The 19,065-nt window shown below is 37.7% G+C and overlaps 1 protein-coding gene across 7 annotated transcripts in view; it reads left to right on the top strand.

Moving 5' to 3' along the window:
* PFKFB1 (6-phosphofructo-2-kinase/fructose-2,6-biphosphatase 1) overlaps positions 1-19,065 on the top strand; it is a 136,436-nt gene that overhangs the window by 60,005 nt on the left and 57,366 nt on the right. For 2 of the 7 annotated variants that reach the window (XM_019823870.2, XM_006943769.4), the window contains exon 2: positions 5,025-5,139. The exons of the other annotated variants lie outside the window; for them this stretch is intronic. In XM_019823870.2, coding sequence (XP_019679429.1) covers positions 5,094-5,139 — 46 coding nt within the window. In that variant the 5' untranslated portion in view covers positions 5,025-5,093. The remainder of the gene's footprint in view (positions 1-5,024; positions 5,140-19,065) is intronic. 7 annotated transcript variants of the gene reach the window in all.

The following is a 19,065-nucleotide window of genomic DNA, read 5'->3' as shown; positions in this document are numbered from 1 at the left end:
GTCTCTTGTAGGCACCAAGTAGATGGATCTTGTTTTTTTATCCATTCTGATACCCTATGTCTTTTGTTTGGTGCATTTAGTCCATTTATATTCAGTGTTATTGAAAGATATGGGTGTAGAGTCATTGTGATGTCTGTAGGTTTCATGCTTGCAGTGATGTCTCTGGTAGTTTGTGGTCCTTGCAACATTTCACTCACAGGATCCCCCTTAGGATATGTTGTAGGGTTGGTTTAGTGGTGACAAATTCCTTCAGTTTTTGTTTGTTTGGGAAGACCTTTATCTCTCCTTCTATTCTAAATGACACACTTGCTGGATAAAGGATTCTCAGCTGCATATTTTTTCTGTTCATCACATTGAACATTCCCTGCCATTCCTTTCTGGCCTGCAAAGTTTCAGTAGATAGGTCTGTCACTAGCCTTATCCATCTCCCTTTATGTGTTAGAGCGTGTTTATCCCTAGCTGCTTTCAGAATTTTCTCTTTATCCATGTATTTTGCCAGTTTCACTACGATATGTCATGCAGAAGATCAATTCAAGTTACATCTGAAGGGCGTTCTCTGTGCCTCTTGGATTTCAGTGCTTTTTTCCTTCCCCAGATCAGGGAAGTTCTCAGCTATGATTTGTTCAAGTACACCTTCAGCCCCTTTCTCTCTCTCTTCCTCTTCTGGAATTCGTATGATACAGATATTGTTGCGTTTGATTGCATCACTTAGTTCTCTAATTTTCCCCTCGTACTCCTGGATCTTTTATCTCTCTTTTTCTCAGCTTCCTCTTTTTCCATAATTTTATCTTCTAATTCACCTATTCTCTCCTCTGCCTCTTCAATCTGAGCTGTGGTCGCCTCCATTTTTCACCTCATTTTTAGCATTTTTTAGCTCCTCGTGACTATTTCTTAGTCCCTTGATCTCTGTAGCAACGGATTCTGTGCTGTCCTCTATACTTTTTTCAAGCCCAGAGGTTAATTTTATGACTATTATTCTAAATTCTTGTTCTGTTATATTGCTTAAATCATTTTTGATCAATTTGTTAACTATCGCTACTTCCTGGAGTTTCTTTTGAGGAAAATTCTTCTGTTTTGTCATTTTGAATAGTCCCTGGGGTGCCGCAGAATTCCAGGGCACTTCCTCTGTGCTGTCTGGAGTAACTTGTGTTGGTGGGCGGGGCCACAGTCAGACCTGATGTCTGTCCCCAGCCCACTGCTGGGGCCACAGTCAGACTGGTGTGTACCTTATCTTTCCCTCTCCCAGGGGCAGGACTCACTGTGGAGTGGTGTGGACCCTGTGTGGGTTACTTGCACACTTCGAGGCTTGTGGTGCTGCTATGATGGCTCTGGCATATAAGCCGGGGTGGATAAGCAAGCTTCACAGGGGCAGGAGGGGTAAGCTCAGCTCGCTTTGCCATCAGTTGTCCCCTGCGGGAAGGGCCCTGAAGCACCAGGAGGGAGGCTGACCTGTCAGAGGGATGGTTCCACAGAAGCACAGCGTTGGGTGTTTGCGCGGTGCAAGCAAGTTCAGTGAACTGATTCCCTTTGGGGTTTTGGCTGGGGGATGGGAGAGGGATATGGCGGTGACCAGCGCCTTTGTTCCCCGCCGAGCTGAGCTCTGTCTTCCAGGGCTCAATACCTCTCCTTCCCAATCTCCTCTCACCCTCCTGTTCTCTGAGCAGAGCTGTTGACTTATAACATTCCAGATGTTAAGTCCCATTGGCTATCAGAACTCCTGGAGTCCGCCCCCTCTGCTTTTGCATGCCAGACTTCAGGGGCTCTGCCTTGCCAGGCAGGCTGCCTTTCTACTGCCCCAGCTCCTTCCCACCAGTCCGTGTAGCACGCACTGCCTCTCTACCCTTTCTAACCTCTTCCATGGGCCTCTTGTCTACACTTGGCTCCAGAGAGTCCATTCTGCTTGTCTTCTGGTGGTTTTCTGGGTTATTTAGGCAGATGTGGGTGGAATCTAAGTGATCAGCAGGACGAGGTGAGTCCAGCGTCCTCCTTCACTGCCGTTTTCTCCCTCACCATATATCTAAAAAACCTCAATTTGTTCTTTATAGTTAACAGTCTTTTTCTTGGTTTTCCTCTCTCTCTTTTGTTCCCCACTGCTCAGTTGTTTTGTTTCTCAAATTCCACATATGAATGAAATCATACTTTTTTTTCTCTGACTTATTTCACTTAACATAATACTCTCTAGTTCCATCCATGTTGTTGCAAATGGCAAGACTTAATTCTCTTTTATGGCTGAGTAATATTGCATATATATATATATATATATATATATATATATATATATATATCTTATTCTTTATCCATTACTGAGTCAATGAACACTTGGGCAGTTTCCATAATTTGGCAATTGTAGATAATGCTGCTATAAACATTGGGGTGCATTTATCCATTTGAATTAATATTCTTGTATTGTTGGGGTAAATATTTAGGAGTACAATTGCTGGATCATAAGATAGTCCTATTTTTAAAATTTTGAGGAGCCCAGACCCCATAATGTTTTCCACAGTGGCTGCACCTGTTTGCACTCCCACCAACAGTGCAAGAAGGTTCTATTTTCTCCACATCCTTAACAACACATGTTGTTCTTGTGTTGTTGGTGTTATCCATCCTGACTGATATGAGATGAATCTCATTATAGTGTGGATTTGTATTTCCCTGATGATCAGTGATGTTGACCACATCTTTTCCTGTGTCCGATGGCCAGTTCTATGTCTTTGGAAAAAATGTCTATTCGTGTCTTCTGCTCATTATTTAATTGGATTATATATTTTTTTGGGTGTTAAGTTTTTTAAATTATTTTTTAAATTAATTAATTAATTAATTTTTATTTTTTGGCATTTATTTATTATTGAGAGACACAGAGAGACAAAGCATGAGCATAGGAGGGCCCTTAAAGGGGGGAGACACAGAATCCAAAGCGGGCTCCAGGCTCTGAGCTGTCATCACGGTTCCTGACGCCGGGTTCAAACCCATAAACTGGGAGATCATGACGTGAGCTGAAGTCAGACGCTTAACCGACTGAGCCACCCAGGCACCCTTTAATTTATTTTTTTTAATTACATACAATTTAGCTAACATATAATGTAATGATTGTTTCAGGAGTAGAATTTAGTTATTCATCACTTGCATATAACACCCAGTGTTCATCTCAACAAGTGTCCTCCTTAATGCCCCTTGCCCATTTAGCCCATCCCCCCACCAAAACCCTGCCAGCAACCCTCAGTTTGTTCTCTGTATTTAAGTGTCTTTTAGGTTTGTCCCCCTCCCTGTTTTAATATTATTTTTGCTTCCCTTCCTTTATGTTCATTTGTTTGTATCTTAAATTCCACATGTAAGTGAAGTCATATGATATTTGTCTTTCCCTGATTGACTACTTTTGCTTAGCATAACATACTCTAGTTCCATCCACATTGTTGCAAATGGCAAGATTTCATTCTTTCTAATAGCTGAGTAATATTCCATTGCATGTATGTGTATATATATGTGTGTATACACACACACATATATTCCATATATTCCATATATACATATATATACCACATCTTCTTTATCTATTCATCAGTCAGTGAGCATTTGGGCTCTTTCCATACTTGGGCTATTGTCAATAGTGCTGCTATAAACATTGGGGTGAATATGTCCCTTCGAAATAGCACTCCTGTATTTTTGGATAACTACCTAGTAGTGCAATTGCTGGGTCATAGGGTAGTTCTATTTTTAATTTTTTGAGGAACCTCCATACTAATTTCCAAAGTGGCTGCACCAGTTTGCATTCCCATGAGCAATGCAAAAGGGATCCTCTTTCTCAGCATCCTCACCAACATCTGTTGTTTCCTGGGTTGTTAATTTTAGCCATTGTGACTGGTGTGAGGTGGTATCTCATTGTGGTTTTGATTTGTATTTCCCTAATGATGAGTGATGTTGAGAATTTTTTTATGTGTCTGTTAGCCATCTGTATGTCTTTGGAAAAGTGTCTATTCATGTCTTTTGCCCAGTTCTTCACTGGGTTATTTGTTTTTTGGGGTGTTAACTTTGATAAGTTCTTTATAGATTTTGGATACTAACCCTTTATCTGATATTTCATTTGCAAATACAGACACATAGATACAATGGAATAGAGAACCCAGAAATGGGCCCACAAACATATGCCAACTAATCTTTGACAAAGCAGGAAAGAATATCCAATGGAAAAAAGACAGTCTCTTCAGTAAATGAACCTGGACCACTTTCTTGCACCGTACACAAAAATAAATTAAAACTGGATGAAATATCTTTTAGAAGTTTTATATATTTACATTATATATTTAGCACAATAATCTTTTTTGAGTTCTTTTTTGAAAAAGTACAAGGTTTGTGTTGAGGTTCATGTTTTGTATAGGGAGTTCCATTTGTTCTAGCACCATTTTTGAAAAGTCTCTATTTTCTCCATTGAATTGCTTTCGATTTTCCTAAATCAATTGACTGTATTTGTGTGGGTCTATTTGTGGGCTCTCTATTCTAATCCATTGACATATATGCCTATCCTTTTGACAATACCACACTGTCTTGAGCACTGTAGTTTTATAGTAAATCTTAAAATCAGGTACGGAGTTTCCTCCAAAATTGTTATTAACTTGCAAATTATTTTAACTATTTTAGTTCCTTTTGATCTTCCATATTAACTTTAGAGTTGGTTTGTCTATATTTTCAAAAAATCCTGATGATAGTTTTTATTGATATTCTGTTAAATCTGTAGGTCATTTTGGAGAAAATGGACATATTTACTATGTTGAGTCTTTCAATCCATGAACACGATATGTGTATTTATTTAGTTGTTTGATTTCTTTTAGGAGCATTTTGCAGTTTTCAGCATACAGATCTTATACAGGTTTTGTTAGTATTATACCTAAGTATTTTTTTTATCTTATTAGAAGTATTATAGTTTTTTCATTAATTTTGTTCTTTAGCTATTAATTGCTTATTTATAGGAATATGATTGACTTTTTTGTGTTGACATTGTATCCTGTGAAATTAATAAAATCACTTATTAGTTCTAGGAGTATTTGTTGCTTGGAACCCTCTCAGGAGCTTCCCAGGTGTAATATGAACCTAGATCCCTTATGAAGAAGGCAGGGAGAGATCAAAGAAAGAGGCAAGCTATTCCAGGTGGGTAGGCGGAAATTTTTAATAATAATAATGGGAACCTACATACAAGGCTTGTCTTGGCTGGCAGCAAGAAAAATGGATCCCTGCACCTGGTCTCCAAATCTTAAAAGTTTATCATGAGGCCCTAACTGGCTCAGTAACATACCATATAGGTATTTTCCTTTATTTTTCCCTTTATTTTAGAGAGAAAGAGCGTGAGTGAGGAAGAGGGGCAGAGGGAGAGAGAGAAACTTAAGCAGACTCCACACTGAGCATGGAGCCTGATGCAGGGCTTGTCCCACGATCTTGTGATCATGACCTGAGCAGAAACCAAGAGTCAGATGCTCAACATACTGAGCCACCCAGACACCCCGGTATTTTCATTTAAAAAAATGTTTATTTTGAGAGACAGAGGGAGGTGCAGAGTGAGAGGGTGAGAAAGAGAATCCCAAGGAGTGTCCTCGCTGTCACCACAGGGCCCAATGATCTCACAAACCATGAAATCATGACCTTATCTGAAATCTAGAGTTAGACATTTAACTGGCTTAGCCACCCAGACACCATCCCCCCCCCCTCCCATGCAGGTGTTTCCAACATATCACCATCTCAATTTTGTCCTTGGAGCAGCCTCTGGGAGTGGGAAAAGCAAGTGGAACCCATATTCCTAGGACAGAGGAGGGGGTGAGGAGCCTCTGAGTGCTTAGGTCCAGCTCATGGGGCAATTGGCTATCATGTATTTTGATGATGTTCCTCAACAGAATTTTTTGCAGATTTACTGGAATTTTGTACAATCTGTATACAATCTGTATACCTTATATTTGTTTGTTTTTGGCTTATAATACTGACTAGGAGTTTTAGTGCTATTGAATAAAAGTGATGAAAGTAGATATCCTTCCTTTGTTCTTTTTTTTCCATTGTTTTCTGTTTTCTTTTTCTTTCTTTTGAAATTTTTACTTAAATTCTACTTAGTTAACATACAGTACAATATTGGTTTCAGTTGAATTCAGTGACTCATTACTTACATACAACACCCAGTGCTCATCATAACAATGATCTCCTTAATGCCCATCACCCGTCTAGCCCATCTCCCACCTCATCCTTCCATCAATCTTCAGTTTGTTCTCTATCATTAAGAGACTCGTGGTTTGTTTTTCTTTCTCCAATAGGTTCATCTGCTTTGTTTCTTAAATTCCACATATGTGTGAAATCATATGAAATTTGTCTTCCCTGACTGACTTATTTCACTTAGTATAATACTTTCTAGCTCCATTCATGTTGGTGCAAATGGCAAGATTTCATTCTTTTTGATGAATGAGTATGTGTATGTGTATGTGTATATATATATATATATATATATAATACATATGTTATAATATATAATATACTATATTATATATGTTATACAATATATATAATATATAATGTATATGTATATATGTATAATATATAAATATATATATAATATAATATAATATATATATACATACTAGTAATGTATATATATATATACATACACACTCACACACACACACACACACACACACCATCTCTTCTTTATCCATTTAATAGTTGATGGACATTTAGGCTCTTTCCATAGTTAGGTTATTGTTGATAATGCTGCTATAAACATTGAGGTGCATGTACCCCTTTGAATCTATATTTTTGAATTCTTCAGGTAAATACCTAATAGTGCAATTGCAGGATCATAGGGTAGTTCTATTTTTAACTTTTTGAGGAACCTCCATACTGTTCTCCAGAGTGACTGTACTAGTTTGTATTCCCACCAGCAGTTCAAGAGGGTTCCCATTTCTCCACATTCTAACCAACACCTGTTTCCTGTGTTATTAATGTTAACCATTCTGACAGGTGTAGGGTGGTATCTCATCGTGGTTTTGATTTGTATTGCCCTGATGTAGAGTGATGTTGAGCATCTTTTCATGTGTCTGTAAGCCATCAGGGTGTCTTCTTTGGAAATAGTGTCTGTTCATGTCTTCTGCCCATTTCTTAACTGAATTGTTTTTAATTTTTAAATTTTATTTAAATCCAGTTATTTAACATATAGTGTAATAATTATTTCAGGAGTAGAATTCAATGATTCATCACTTACATAAAATACCCAATGCTCACCCTAACAAGTGCCCTCCTTAATACCTATCACCCATTTAGCCCATCCCCCCAACCAACACCCCTCCAGCAACCCTCAGTTTGTTCTCTGTATTTAAGAGTCTCTATGGTTTGCCACCCTCTCTGTTTTTATCTTATTTTTCTCCCCTTCCCCTATGTTCACCTATTTTGTTTCTTAAATTCCACATATGAGTGATATCATATGATATTTGTCTTTCTCTGACTGACTTATTTCACTTAGCATAATACACTCTAGTTCCATCCATGTAGTTGTAAATGGCAAGATTTCATTCCTTTTGATCACCAAGTAATACTCCATTGTATGTATATACACCACATCTTCTGTATCCATTCATCAGTCGATTGACATTTGGACTCTTTTCATACTCTGGCTATTGTAGATAGCACTGCTATAAACACTGGGGTGCATGTGCTTCTTAGAGTCTGCATTTTTATATCCTTTGCATAAATACCTAGTAGTACAATTGCTGGGTCATGGAGTAGTTCTAATTTTAATTTTTTGAGGAACCTCCATACTAATTTGCAGAGTGGCTACATCAGTTTGCATTCCTACCAGCAGTGCACAAGGGATCCCCTTTCTGTGCATCCTTGTCAATATCTGTTGTTTCCTGAGTTGTCCATTTTAGGTGTGAGGTGGTATCTCAATATGATTTTGACTTGTATTTCCCTGATAATGAGTAGTGTTGAGCATCTTTTTATGTGTTTGTTAGCCATCTGTATGTCTTCTTTGCAAAAGTGTCTATTCATATCTTTTGCCCATTTCTTCATTCGGTTATTTGTTTTTTTGGATGTTGGATTTGATAAATTCTTTATAGATTTGGGATACTAACCCTTTATCAGATATGTTGTTTGCAAATATCTTCATTTGTACTGTAGGCTGCCTTTTAGTTTTGGTTATTGTTTCCTTTGCTGTGCAAATGCTTTTTATCTTGATGAAGTACCAATAGTTCATTTTTGCTTTTATTTCCCTTGTCTCAAAAGACATATTTAGAAAAATATTGCTATGGTTGATGTCAGAGACCTCACTGCTTGCGTGCGCTTCTAGTATTTTTATAGTTTCGGGTCTCACATTTAGATTTTTAATGACTACAGCTTTGTAATGTAACTGGAAGTACAGAATTGTGATGCCTCCAGCTTTGATTTTCTTTTTCAAAGTTGCTTTGGCTCTTTGGGGTCTTTTGTGGTTCCATAGACATTTTAGGACTTTTTTCCTTCTAATTCTGTGAAAAATGCTATTTGTATTTTGATAGTGATTGAATTAAACGTGTAGATTGCTTTGGGTATTATGGACATTTTAATAATATTTGTTCTTCCAATCAATGAGCATGGAATGTCTTTCCATTTCTTTTTTTAAATTATTTTTAGGGAGTGTGTGAGTGGGGAATTGGGGCTGAGGGTGTGGGAGAGAAAATCTTAAGTAGGTACCACAATCAGTGTGGAGTCTAACATGGGGCTCAATCCCATCACCTTGGGATTGTGACCTGAGCCAAAATTAAGAGCAAGACACTCAACTGACTGGGCCACAGAGGTGCCCCTGTCTTTCCATTTCCTTATGTCCTCTTCCATTTATTTTGTCATTGTTTTTTAGTTTTCAGAGAACAGGTCTTTAACTTCTTTTGTTAGGTTTATTCCTAGATATCTTATTATTTTGGGTGCAATTGTAAATGGGATTGTTTTCTTAACTTTTTTTTGCTGCTTCCTTATTGTGTATAGAAATGCAACCGATTTCTGTTTATTGTTTTTGTATGCTGTGACTTTATTAAATTTGTTTATCAGTTCTAGTCATTTTTTGATGGAGTCTTTATGGTTTTCTATATATAGTATCATGTTATCTGCAAATAGTGAAGTTTTACTTCTTTCTTACCAATTTCGATGCCACTTATTTCTTTTCATTGTCTAATTGCTGTGGCTAGGACTTCCGCTACTATGTTGAAAAAAAGTGGTGAGAGTGTACAACCTTGTCTTGTTCGTGACTTTAGGGGGAAAGCCCTGTTTTTTCCCTATTGAGTATGATGCTCTTTGTGGGTTTTTCATATATGGCCTTCATTATGTTGAGGTGTGTTCACTCTCAACCTACTTTACTTAGGGCTTTTTATTATGAATGGATGTACTTTGACAAATACTTTTTCTGCATCTATTGAAATGATCATATGGTTTTTATCCTTTCTCTTAACTGGTATGATGTATCGTGTTGATTGGTTTTTGAATATTGAACCATGTCACAGACTATGAGTTTGGAGTTCTCTCTTGTCCAGCAAGAGAGTGGACACAGAACTGAATACAAGAGAGGCTAATGTCCGTGAGGAGACAAGAGCCCTGAACAGGGGCTTCGTCTCTGTATTTTGAGCACTCAAGATCTTACACATATGGTGAACGTGAAGAAATCAGATAGTAATCATTAATTTGTGTGTGTAAGAAGCAAAGGGTTTGGGGGGAAAGTGGAGCTTGTGAGCAAAGCACAATAGTATATTGGCACCAGATGGAAAGTAAGTTCCTGCAGGTGATATAACAAGTTACTCATGATCCCATTACAATATCTTGCTAGCTAATCTTGGGTGTTTTCGCCTCGTGGAGGCAGCTTTCTGCCCTAAGCTTTTTTTCTAACCTATTTGTGTAAGTAGAACCTATTTCCCCACATAACCACTCCTGCATACCAGGAATAAATCCCACTTGATCATGGCAATGCTTTTTTAATGCATTGTTGGATTCAGTTTGTTAGTATTTAGTTGAGGATTGTTGCATCTATGTTAATCAGAGATATGGGTCTTTAGTTCTCTTTTTTTTTGTGATGCCTTTATGCGGTTTTGGTATCAGGGTAATTCTAACCTCATAGAATGAATTTGGAAGTTTTCTTTCCTCTTCTTTTTGAAATAGTTTGAGAAGAATAGGTATTAACTCTTCTTCAATGTTTGGTAAAATTCACCTGTGAGGCTGTCTGGTACTGGATTTTTGTTGGGAGGTTTTTGATTACTGATTCAATCTCTTTGGTGGTAATAAATCTATGAAAATTTTCTATTTTTTTTTTCTGTTTCGGCTTTACTAGGTTATATGTTTCTTGGAATTTATCCATTTTTTTCTAGATTGTCCCATTTGTTGGCATATAATTTTACATAAGATTCTTTTATGATTGTATTTCTGTTGTGTTGGTTATGTAGCACTTATATTTGTAATTTTATTTATCTGAGTCCTTTCTCTTTGTTTCTTGATAAGTCTAGCAACAGGTTTATCAATGTTATTGATTTTTTTCAGGGAACCAGCTCCTTTTTTTAATGATCTGTTCTATTGTTTATTTAGTTTCTGTACCATTTATTTTTGTTCTAATCTTTATTATTTCCTTCCTTCTGCTATTTTAGGGTTTGTTTATCTTTTTCTTTTTTTAAAGATATTTTCATTTTTCAAAAGTTTTTAGGGGTGCCTGGGTGGCTCAGTCAGTTCAGCGTCTGACTTTATCTCAGGTTATGATCTCACAGTTCATGGGTTCAAGCCCCCACGTCGGGCTCTGTGCTGACAGCTCAGAGCCTGGAGCTGCTTCAGATTCTGTGTCTCTCTCCCTCTTTCTCTTCCCCTCTCTCACTAGCACTCTGTCTCTCTCTTTCAGAAATAAACATTAAAAAATTTTTAAAAATTAAATTAAATTAAAAAAATTTAAACTTTTATTTATTAAGTAATCTCTGCCCCTAACATGAGGCTCGCACTCATGTCCCCAATATAGTCACATGCTCTACCAACTGAGCCAGCCAGGTTCCCCTTGTTTGTTTTTCTTTTTCTAGTTACTTTAGGTGTGAGGTTGGGCTGTTTATTTCAGATTTCTCTTTCTTTTTGAAGTAGACCTGTATTGCTATAAACTTCACACTTTGAACAGCTTTACCTTCATCCAAAATGTTTTGGACCGTTTGTTTTCATTTTCAATTGTTCCCATGTGCTTTTTGGTTTCTGTTTTGATTTCTTATTTTACCCATTAGTTGTTTAGTAGCATATTATCAAATGTCCATGTATTTATGACCTTTCCCAATTTGTGTGTGTGTGTGTGTGTGTGTGTGTGTGTGTGTGGTTTATTTCTAATTTCATAACGTTGTGGTCAGAAAAGATTCATGGTATGACTTTCATTTTTTTTTTAATTTGTAGAGACTGATTTTGTGGTCTAATATGTGATCTATTCTGGATAATGTTTCATGTGTACTTGAAAAAAATGTGTATTCTGCTGTTTTAGGATGGAATGTTCTGGATACATTGGTTAAGTCCATTTTGTCCAGTGTACCATTCAAAGCCATAGTTTTCTTGTTGATTTTCTGTTTAGATAATCTGTCCGTTGATGTAAGTGGCATGTTACAATCCCCTACTACTATTGTATTACTACAAGTTAGTTCCTTTATACTTGTTATTATCTGTTTATTTGGGTTCCCTCATATTGGGTGCATAAATATTTACAATTGTTATATCTTCTTGTTGGATTGTCCCCATTATGATTATATAGAGAGTCTGTTTTTGTCTCTTCTGACAGTCTTTGTTTTAAAATCTACTTTGTCTGACATTATTATTGTTCCTCTGGATTTCTTTTAATATCCATTTGCATGATAAATATTTTTTTCCATATTCCCAGTTTTAATCTGCAGGTGTGTTTTAGTCTAAAAATGAATCTCCTATAGGCAGCATATAGGTGAGTCTTGCTTTTTATCAATTCTGTCACCCTGTATCTTGATTGGAATGTTTAGTCCATTTATATTCAAAGTAATTATTGATATATATGTATCTATTGGCATTTTATTACTTGTTTTGTGGTTGTTTCTGAAGTTCTCTTATTACTCTTTCTCTCTTTCATGATATGCTGTTTTTTCTTAGTGGTACATTTAGATTCCTTTCTCTTTATACTTTGCATACCTATTAGTGGTTTTTGATTCATTGTTACAATTATCTTGTACAAAAAAGAGGTTAGAGTGGGAGAGAGCCAAACCATAAGAGACTCTTAAAAACTGAGAACAAACTGAAGGTTGATGGGGGGTGGGAGGGAGGGTAGGGTAGGTGATGGACATTGAAGAGGGCATCTTTTGGGATGAGCACTGGGTGTTGTATGGAAACCAATTTGACAATAAATTTCATATATTAAAAAAAACAATTATCTTGTACATAACATCTTCTGTATATCGCAATCTGTATTAAGTTGATGGTCATTTAAATTTGAACTGATTCTTTATTCCACTCCTTCCCACGTTTTAGGTATATGGTGTCATATTTGACAACCTTTTATTTTGTGGGTTCCTTGACTGTTTTTTTAACAGAAATATTAATTATCACTGCTTTTGTGCTTCCTATCTTCATATTCTAATTTATAGTTCTTCCTGTCCACTCAAAGAGTCCCCTTTAATATTTCTTGCTGGCTGGTTTAGTGATCAGTAACTCCTTTAGTTTTTGTTTGTCTGAGAAACTTTTTATCTCTCCTTCCAATGTTGGTAGCCTTGCTGGATAGAGTATCTTGGTTGCAGTTTTTTCCCATTCAGCAGTTTAAAAACAACATGGCCTTATCCAGTTCCTTCATTTGGGATAGATTTCTCTGTCCTCTCATTTTTTTCTAAGTCTTTATGCATGTTTCAATGTCTTAGGAAAGTCAACTACTTCTCCTGTTCTTGAGGGTAATGGTCTTATGAAGAAGATGTCCTGTAGTGCTCTGTAGTGTAGTTTAGTACCCCAGGGCTTAGTACTTCAGGGGGTGTCTCTAATGTATGCTGCAAGTGCTCTGCCATTGTGTCCTGGGTGTTCTACCCTCAGGCCAGTCATCTGCAGAGGCTCTTTTTGTCTGTTGTGGGCAATATGTGATCCCTACCTGAATGTGACAAGTTTTAACTAAGATGTGCTCTGGTCTTCTTGTGAAATAAGACCTTTCACCACTGCTACTAAAACCAAGGCCCTGAAAAACTCCTGGTTTGATAGATGCAGTATGGACAGGGCTTTAAGCTGGTCTTCTAGGGGAAGGAGCCCACTGCAATGGGACTGAGGCAAGCATGACTGAGAATGGTGGTTCCACCACAGCATGGGGGGGGGGGTTGGGGCTTGGTGTAAGCAAGTTTTGTGTCAAGTATAGTCTAATTGGTTCCTGCAAGTTACCCTGTGTTTAAACTGAAAGGATGGGGAGGAAAATGGTGCCTGCCCTTTGTTACCAGAGGGGTCTTTCCCTGAATGCTGACACACTACAAGATATGCAGATATCCTCCCCCACTGTGTACCCCAGGTACTCTTCATATTGCTGTTTCCATGTTGTATGTCCACACGTTATTTGCCCTGCTTTCTCTCCAAGAACAGCCCCAATGCCCTCTGTGCTTTCCCAGAGCCAAAGCCTCCTGACCTTTAAATCTCTAGACTTTAAACCCAGGTGGTTTCAAGAACTCACAAAATTCATCCTGTCTTGCTTTCCAAGCCAATTTCTATGGTGGCTTGTATTCCTCCTGTGGGCTTCTCGGTGTGCTAGTCTGTCTCTGACCCTTTTCTACCGCTTCAGCTCCTTCCCCACCATGGTAGCCATGATCCGTTTCTCTACCAAACTGTGTCTCCACACCTCCTACCTTCTTTGGTGTGACCTCTTCTCTACCTTTAGTTGTGGAATTTGTTCTGCCAGTCTTTAGGTTTATTGTTGGGTCATTTAGGATGATTTGATAGTTATCTAGTAGCATTCACAAAGAAATGCAAGCCTAGAGTCTTCGTATTCCACCACCATCTTCCCAGACCTCTTTGCTTCTTTTTTAACATTTTTTTTGGCTTCTTCTCATCTGATTTGAGAATTTTTATGATTCCATTTTATTTATTGTATTTATTTATTTATATATCTCTCTTTTTTTAAACTTTTTTAGTGGTTCCCCTAGGGTTTACAATGTATATTTTAAAGTAATTTGGGTTCACCTTCAAATAACACTATATTGTTTTACATGTAGAACAAGCACCTTGTAACAGAATATTCCCAGAATCTTCTTCACTTTCTTTGTGTCATTGTTGTACTTACTTAATTTTCATATATGTTATAAACACCCAATACATTATTACTAGTATTGCTTTAAGCAGTTATCTTTTAGGGGCACCTGGGTGGCTCAGTCAAGCATCCAACTTTGGCTCAGGTCATGACCTCATGGTTTGTGGGTTTGAGTCCCACATTGGGCTCTGTGCTGACAGCTAAGAGGCTGGAACCTGCTTCAGATTCTGTCTCCCTCCCTCTCTGCCCTTCCCCCATTCAAGCTCTGCGTCTCTCTCTCTCTCTCTCTCAAAAATAAATAAGCATTAACAATTTTTAAAACAATTATCTTTTTTTTTAATTTTTTTTTCAACGTTTATTTATTTTTGGGACAGAGAGAGACAGAGCATGAACGGGGGAGGGGCAGAGAAAGAGGGAGACACAGAATCGGAAACAGGCTCCAGGCTCTGAGCCATCAGCCCAGAGCCCGACGCGGGGCTCGAACTCCCGGACCGCGAGATCGTGACCTGGCTGAAGTCGGACGCTTAACCGACTGCGCCACCCAGGCGCCCCTAAAACAATTATCTTTTAGAACGATTAAGAATATGTAAAATAAAAGATATATATTGCTTTCACTTATTCCTTTCCCAATGCTCTTCTTTAATTATGTAAATCCAGTTTCTTGACCTATATCATATCCTTTCTTTCTAAATATTGTTCTTTAATATTTCTTATAAATCAGTTCTGCCTGTGATGAATTTTCTGTTTTTGTATGTCTGAAATACAAGCATTTACTTTGCTTTTATTTTTGAAGGACATTTTTGCTGAATTTAGAATTCTGGATTGGCACGGTTTGTGGTGTTGTCACTGTTGTTTGCTTTCAATACTTTAAAATTTTTATTCCACTGTCTTTTTGTTTATGTGGCATCTGACAAGAAGTCTAGCATAATTCTTCTCCTTGTTCTTCTGTAGGTAAGGTGTTCCTGCCAATCCTTTTTCCTGGCCTCCTTCAATATTTTATTTTTGCCTGATTTTCTGCAATTTGAATTTGATACATCTGGGTGTGGTGTGGTTCTTTTTAAAATTTATTTACTCTGCTTGGTGTTCTCTGAGATACTTGGATCTGTGGTTTGGTATCAATAACTCAATTTTAGAAATTTTTTACAATTTTTTCTTCAAATATTTCTTCTTTCCCATTATCTCCCTCTTCTCCTTTTGTCATTCTAATTATATATTGCATATATTTTATATATACATATATATTACACTATTTGATACTTTCCCAAAATTTTTGGATGTTTTATTCTTTTTTCTTTTTTTTTTTTTTACTAATTTTTCTCTCTGCATTTTAATGTGTTTAATTTCTAGTAATATATCCTCAAGTTCATTGATTCCTCAACTATGTTAAGTTCACTTATGAACACATTGAAGATATTCTTCAGATCTATTACTGTAGTTTTTTTCTCTTGATTTTCCTTTGATTCCTTCTTATACTTTTCATCCATATACTGAAATTATCTGATCTTTCATGTTGTCTACCTTTACCAATAAAGTTTTTTATAAATTTATCAATCATAGCTATTTTAAATTCCCTGCCTGATAATTTCAATATGTGTATTATACCTGAATCTGGTCCTGATGATTTCTTTTTCTCTTCAGACTATTTCTTTCTTGCCTTGATTCTTCCCTTTCTGCTGCTCTCTGGAGACAATTTGTATGAAGATGAATCTTCTATTTGTGTGAAGATGTAATCTATTATTTTACTTTTTTTTTTTTTTTTTTACCCTGGTAGTAAGGAATTGGTGACTAATGACATTTCATGTTAGTCTGATTAAGCCTCAGCTTTGGCATGCTTATCCTCAGTCTTGGAGGTGTGACCTTCCCATGTGTTCCTGCCTCTTCTCTAACTACAGTGGTAGGCCCAGGACATCACCCTTCTTCCTTCACATTAAGGTTTATTTGCTTTAGGGGAGATGGAGTAGATTGATACGGGCAGAGTTTCAGTAGTGTTGGCTATTCCCTCTGTCAGCTGCAGTTAATTTCCACTACCACTCACAAGTTACAGTTGCATCGTCTTTCTCTGTGAAGACTAAAGCTTTTGTTTCATTGGATATAAAAGGAGAATGGTCTGGGCACAATTTCAGCAATAGCTGCTATTCTGTTTTACTCCACAAGCCAGAACTATAGGACATCTCAGGATTGTTCTATCTTCCCTGTCAGCACCTGGTGGAATTCGTAGAGGAAGTCTGCAAGAGGATGCAAAACCACCTAGGTCTTCAACCCCCAGGGGCTTCACATTCTCATACAAGCCCACAACCACGTTAGCAATTTATTAAAAAGTTTTAGCTGAGTCTACTTATGAGTGTATGTTGAGCAGTAGTATCTATTAAAACTAAGCAAATACCTGGACTTTGTGCTCCCTGCAGATGTTTGACTGTTTATACAGATTAAGGGTTAGATGTTTGCAGCACTTTTTCTTTTTAATTTATTTTTTATTTTTTTTTAAGATGAAATTTAGTGTCAAATTGGTTTCCATACAACACCCAGTGCTCATCCCAAAAGGTATCCTCCTCAATACCCCTCACTCACTCTCCCTTCCCTCCCACCCCCCTTCAACCCTCAGTTTGTTCTCAGTTTTTAAGAGTCTCTTATGCTTTAGCTCTCTCCCACTCTACCCTCTTTTTTTTTTCCTTCCCCTCCCCATGGGTTTCTGTTAAGTTTCTCAGGATCCACATAAGAGTGAAACCATATGGTATCTGTCTTTCTCTGTATGGCTTATTTCACTTAGCATCACAGTCTCCAGTTCCATCCACGTTGCTACAAAGGGCCATATTTCGTTCTTTCTCATTGCCATGTAGTACTCCATTGTGTATATAAACCACAATGTCTTTATCCATTCATCAGTTGATGGGCATTTAGGCTCTTTCCATAATTTGGCTATTAGTGAGAGTGCTGCTATAAACATTGGGGTACAAGTGCCCCTATGCATCAAGACTCCTGTATCCCTTGGGTAAATTCCTAGCAGTGCTATTGCTGGGTCATAGGGTAGGTCTACTTTTAATTTTCTGAGGAACCTCCACACTGTTTTCCAGAGTGGCTGCACCAATTTGCATTCCCACCAACCGTGCAAGAGGGTTCCCGTTTCTCCACATCCTCTCCAGCATCTATAGTCTCCTGATGTGTTCATTTTGGCCACTCTGACTGGCGTGAGGTGATATCTGAGTGTGGTTTTGATTTGTATTTCCCTGATAAGGAGCGAAGTTGAGCATCTTTTCAGGTGCCTGTTGGCCATCCGGATGTCTTCTTTAGAGAAGTGTCTATTCATGTTTTCTGCCCATTTCTTCACCGGGTTCTTTGTTTTTTGGGTGTGAAGTTTGGTGAGCTCTTTATAAATTTTGGATCCTAGCACTTTGTCTGATATGTCATTTGCAAATATCTTTTCCCGTTCCGTTGGTTGCCTTTTAGTTTTGTTGGTTGATTCCTTTGCTGTGCAGAAGCTTTTTATCTTCATAAGGTCCCAGTAATTCATTTTTGCTTTTAATTCCCTTGCCTTTGGGGATGTGTCGAGTAAGAGATTGCTACGGCTGAGGTCAGAGAGGTCTTTTCCTGCTTTCTCCTCTAGGGTTTTGATGGTTTCCTGTCTCACATTCAGGTCCTTTATCCATTTTGAGTTTATTTTTGTGAATGGTGTGAGAAAGTGGTCTAGTTTCAACCTTCTGCATGTTGCTGTCCAGGTCTCCCAGCACCATTTGTTAAAGAGGCTGTCTTTTTTCCATTGGATCTTCTTTCCTGCTTTGTCAAAGATGAGTTGGCCATACGTTTGTGGGTCTAGTTCTGGGGTTTCTATTCTATTCCATTGGTCTATGTGTCTGTTTTTGTGCCAATCCCATTGTGTCTTGATGATTACAGCTTTGTAGTAGAGGCTAAAGTCTGAGATTGTGATGCCTCCTGCTTTGGTCTTCTTCTTCAAAATTACTTTGGCTATCTGGGGCCTTTTGTGGTTCCATATGAATTTTAGGATTGCTTGTTCTAGTTTCGAGAAGAATGCTGGTGCAATTTTGATTGAGATCGTATTGAATGTGTAGATAGCTTTGGGTAGTATTGACATTTTGACAATATTTATTCTCCCAATCCATGAGCAGGGAATGTCTTTCATTTTCTTTACATCTTCTGCAATTACCTTCATAAGTTTTCTATAGTTTTCAGCAGACAGATCTTTTACATCTTTGGTTAGATTTATTCCCAGGTATTTTATGCTTCTTGGTGCAATTGTGAATGGGATCAGTTTATTTATTTGTCTTTCTGTTGCTTCATTGTTAGTGTATAAGAATGCAACTGATTTCTGTACATTGATTTTGTATTCTACAACTTTGCTGAATTCATGGATCAGTTCTAGCAGACTTCTGGTGGAGTGCATCGGATTTTCCATGTATAATATCATGTCATCTGCAAAAAGCGAAAGCTTGACTTCATCTTTGCCAATTTTGATGCCTTTGATTTCATTTTGTTGTCTGATTGCTGGTGCTAGAACTTCCAGCACTATGTGAAACAACAGCGGTGAGAGTGGGCATCCCTGTCGTGTTCCTGATCTCAGGGAAAAAGCTCTCAGCTTTTCCCCATTTAGGATGATGTTAGCGGTGGGCTTTTCATAAATGGCTTTTATGATGGTTAAGTATGTGCCTTCTATCCCGACTTTCTCAAGGGTTTTTATTAAGAAAGGGTGCTGGATTTTGTCAAAGGCCTTTTCTGCATCGTTTGACAGGATCATGTGGTTCTTCTCTTTTCTTTTATTAATGTGATGTATCACATTGATTGATTTGCAAATTTTGAACCAGCCCTGCATCCCAGGAATGAATCCCACTTGATCA

The sequence above is a fragment of the Felis catus genome, chromosome X, assembly GCF_018350175.1.
Source record: "Felis catus isolate Fca126 chromosome X, F.catus_Fca126_mat1.0, whole genome shotgun sequence".
NCBI classification, from domain to species: Eukaryota; Metazoa; Chordata; class Mammalia; order Carnivora; family Felidae; genus Felis; species Felis catus.
Note: the sequence above shows the minus strand (reverse complement) of the source record. Positions and strands in the feature narration are given on the sequence as shown.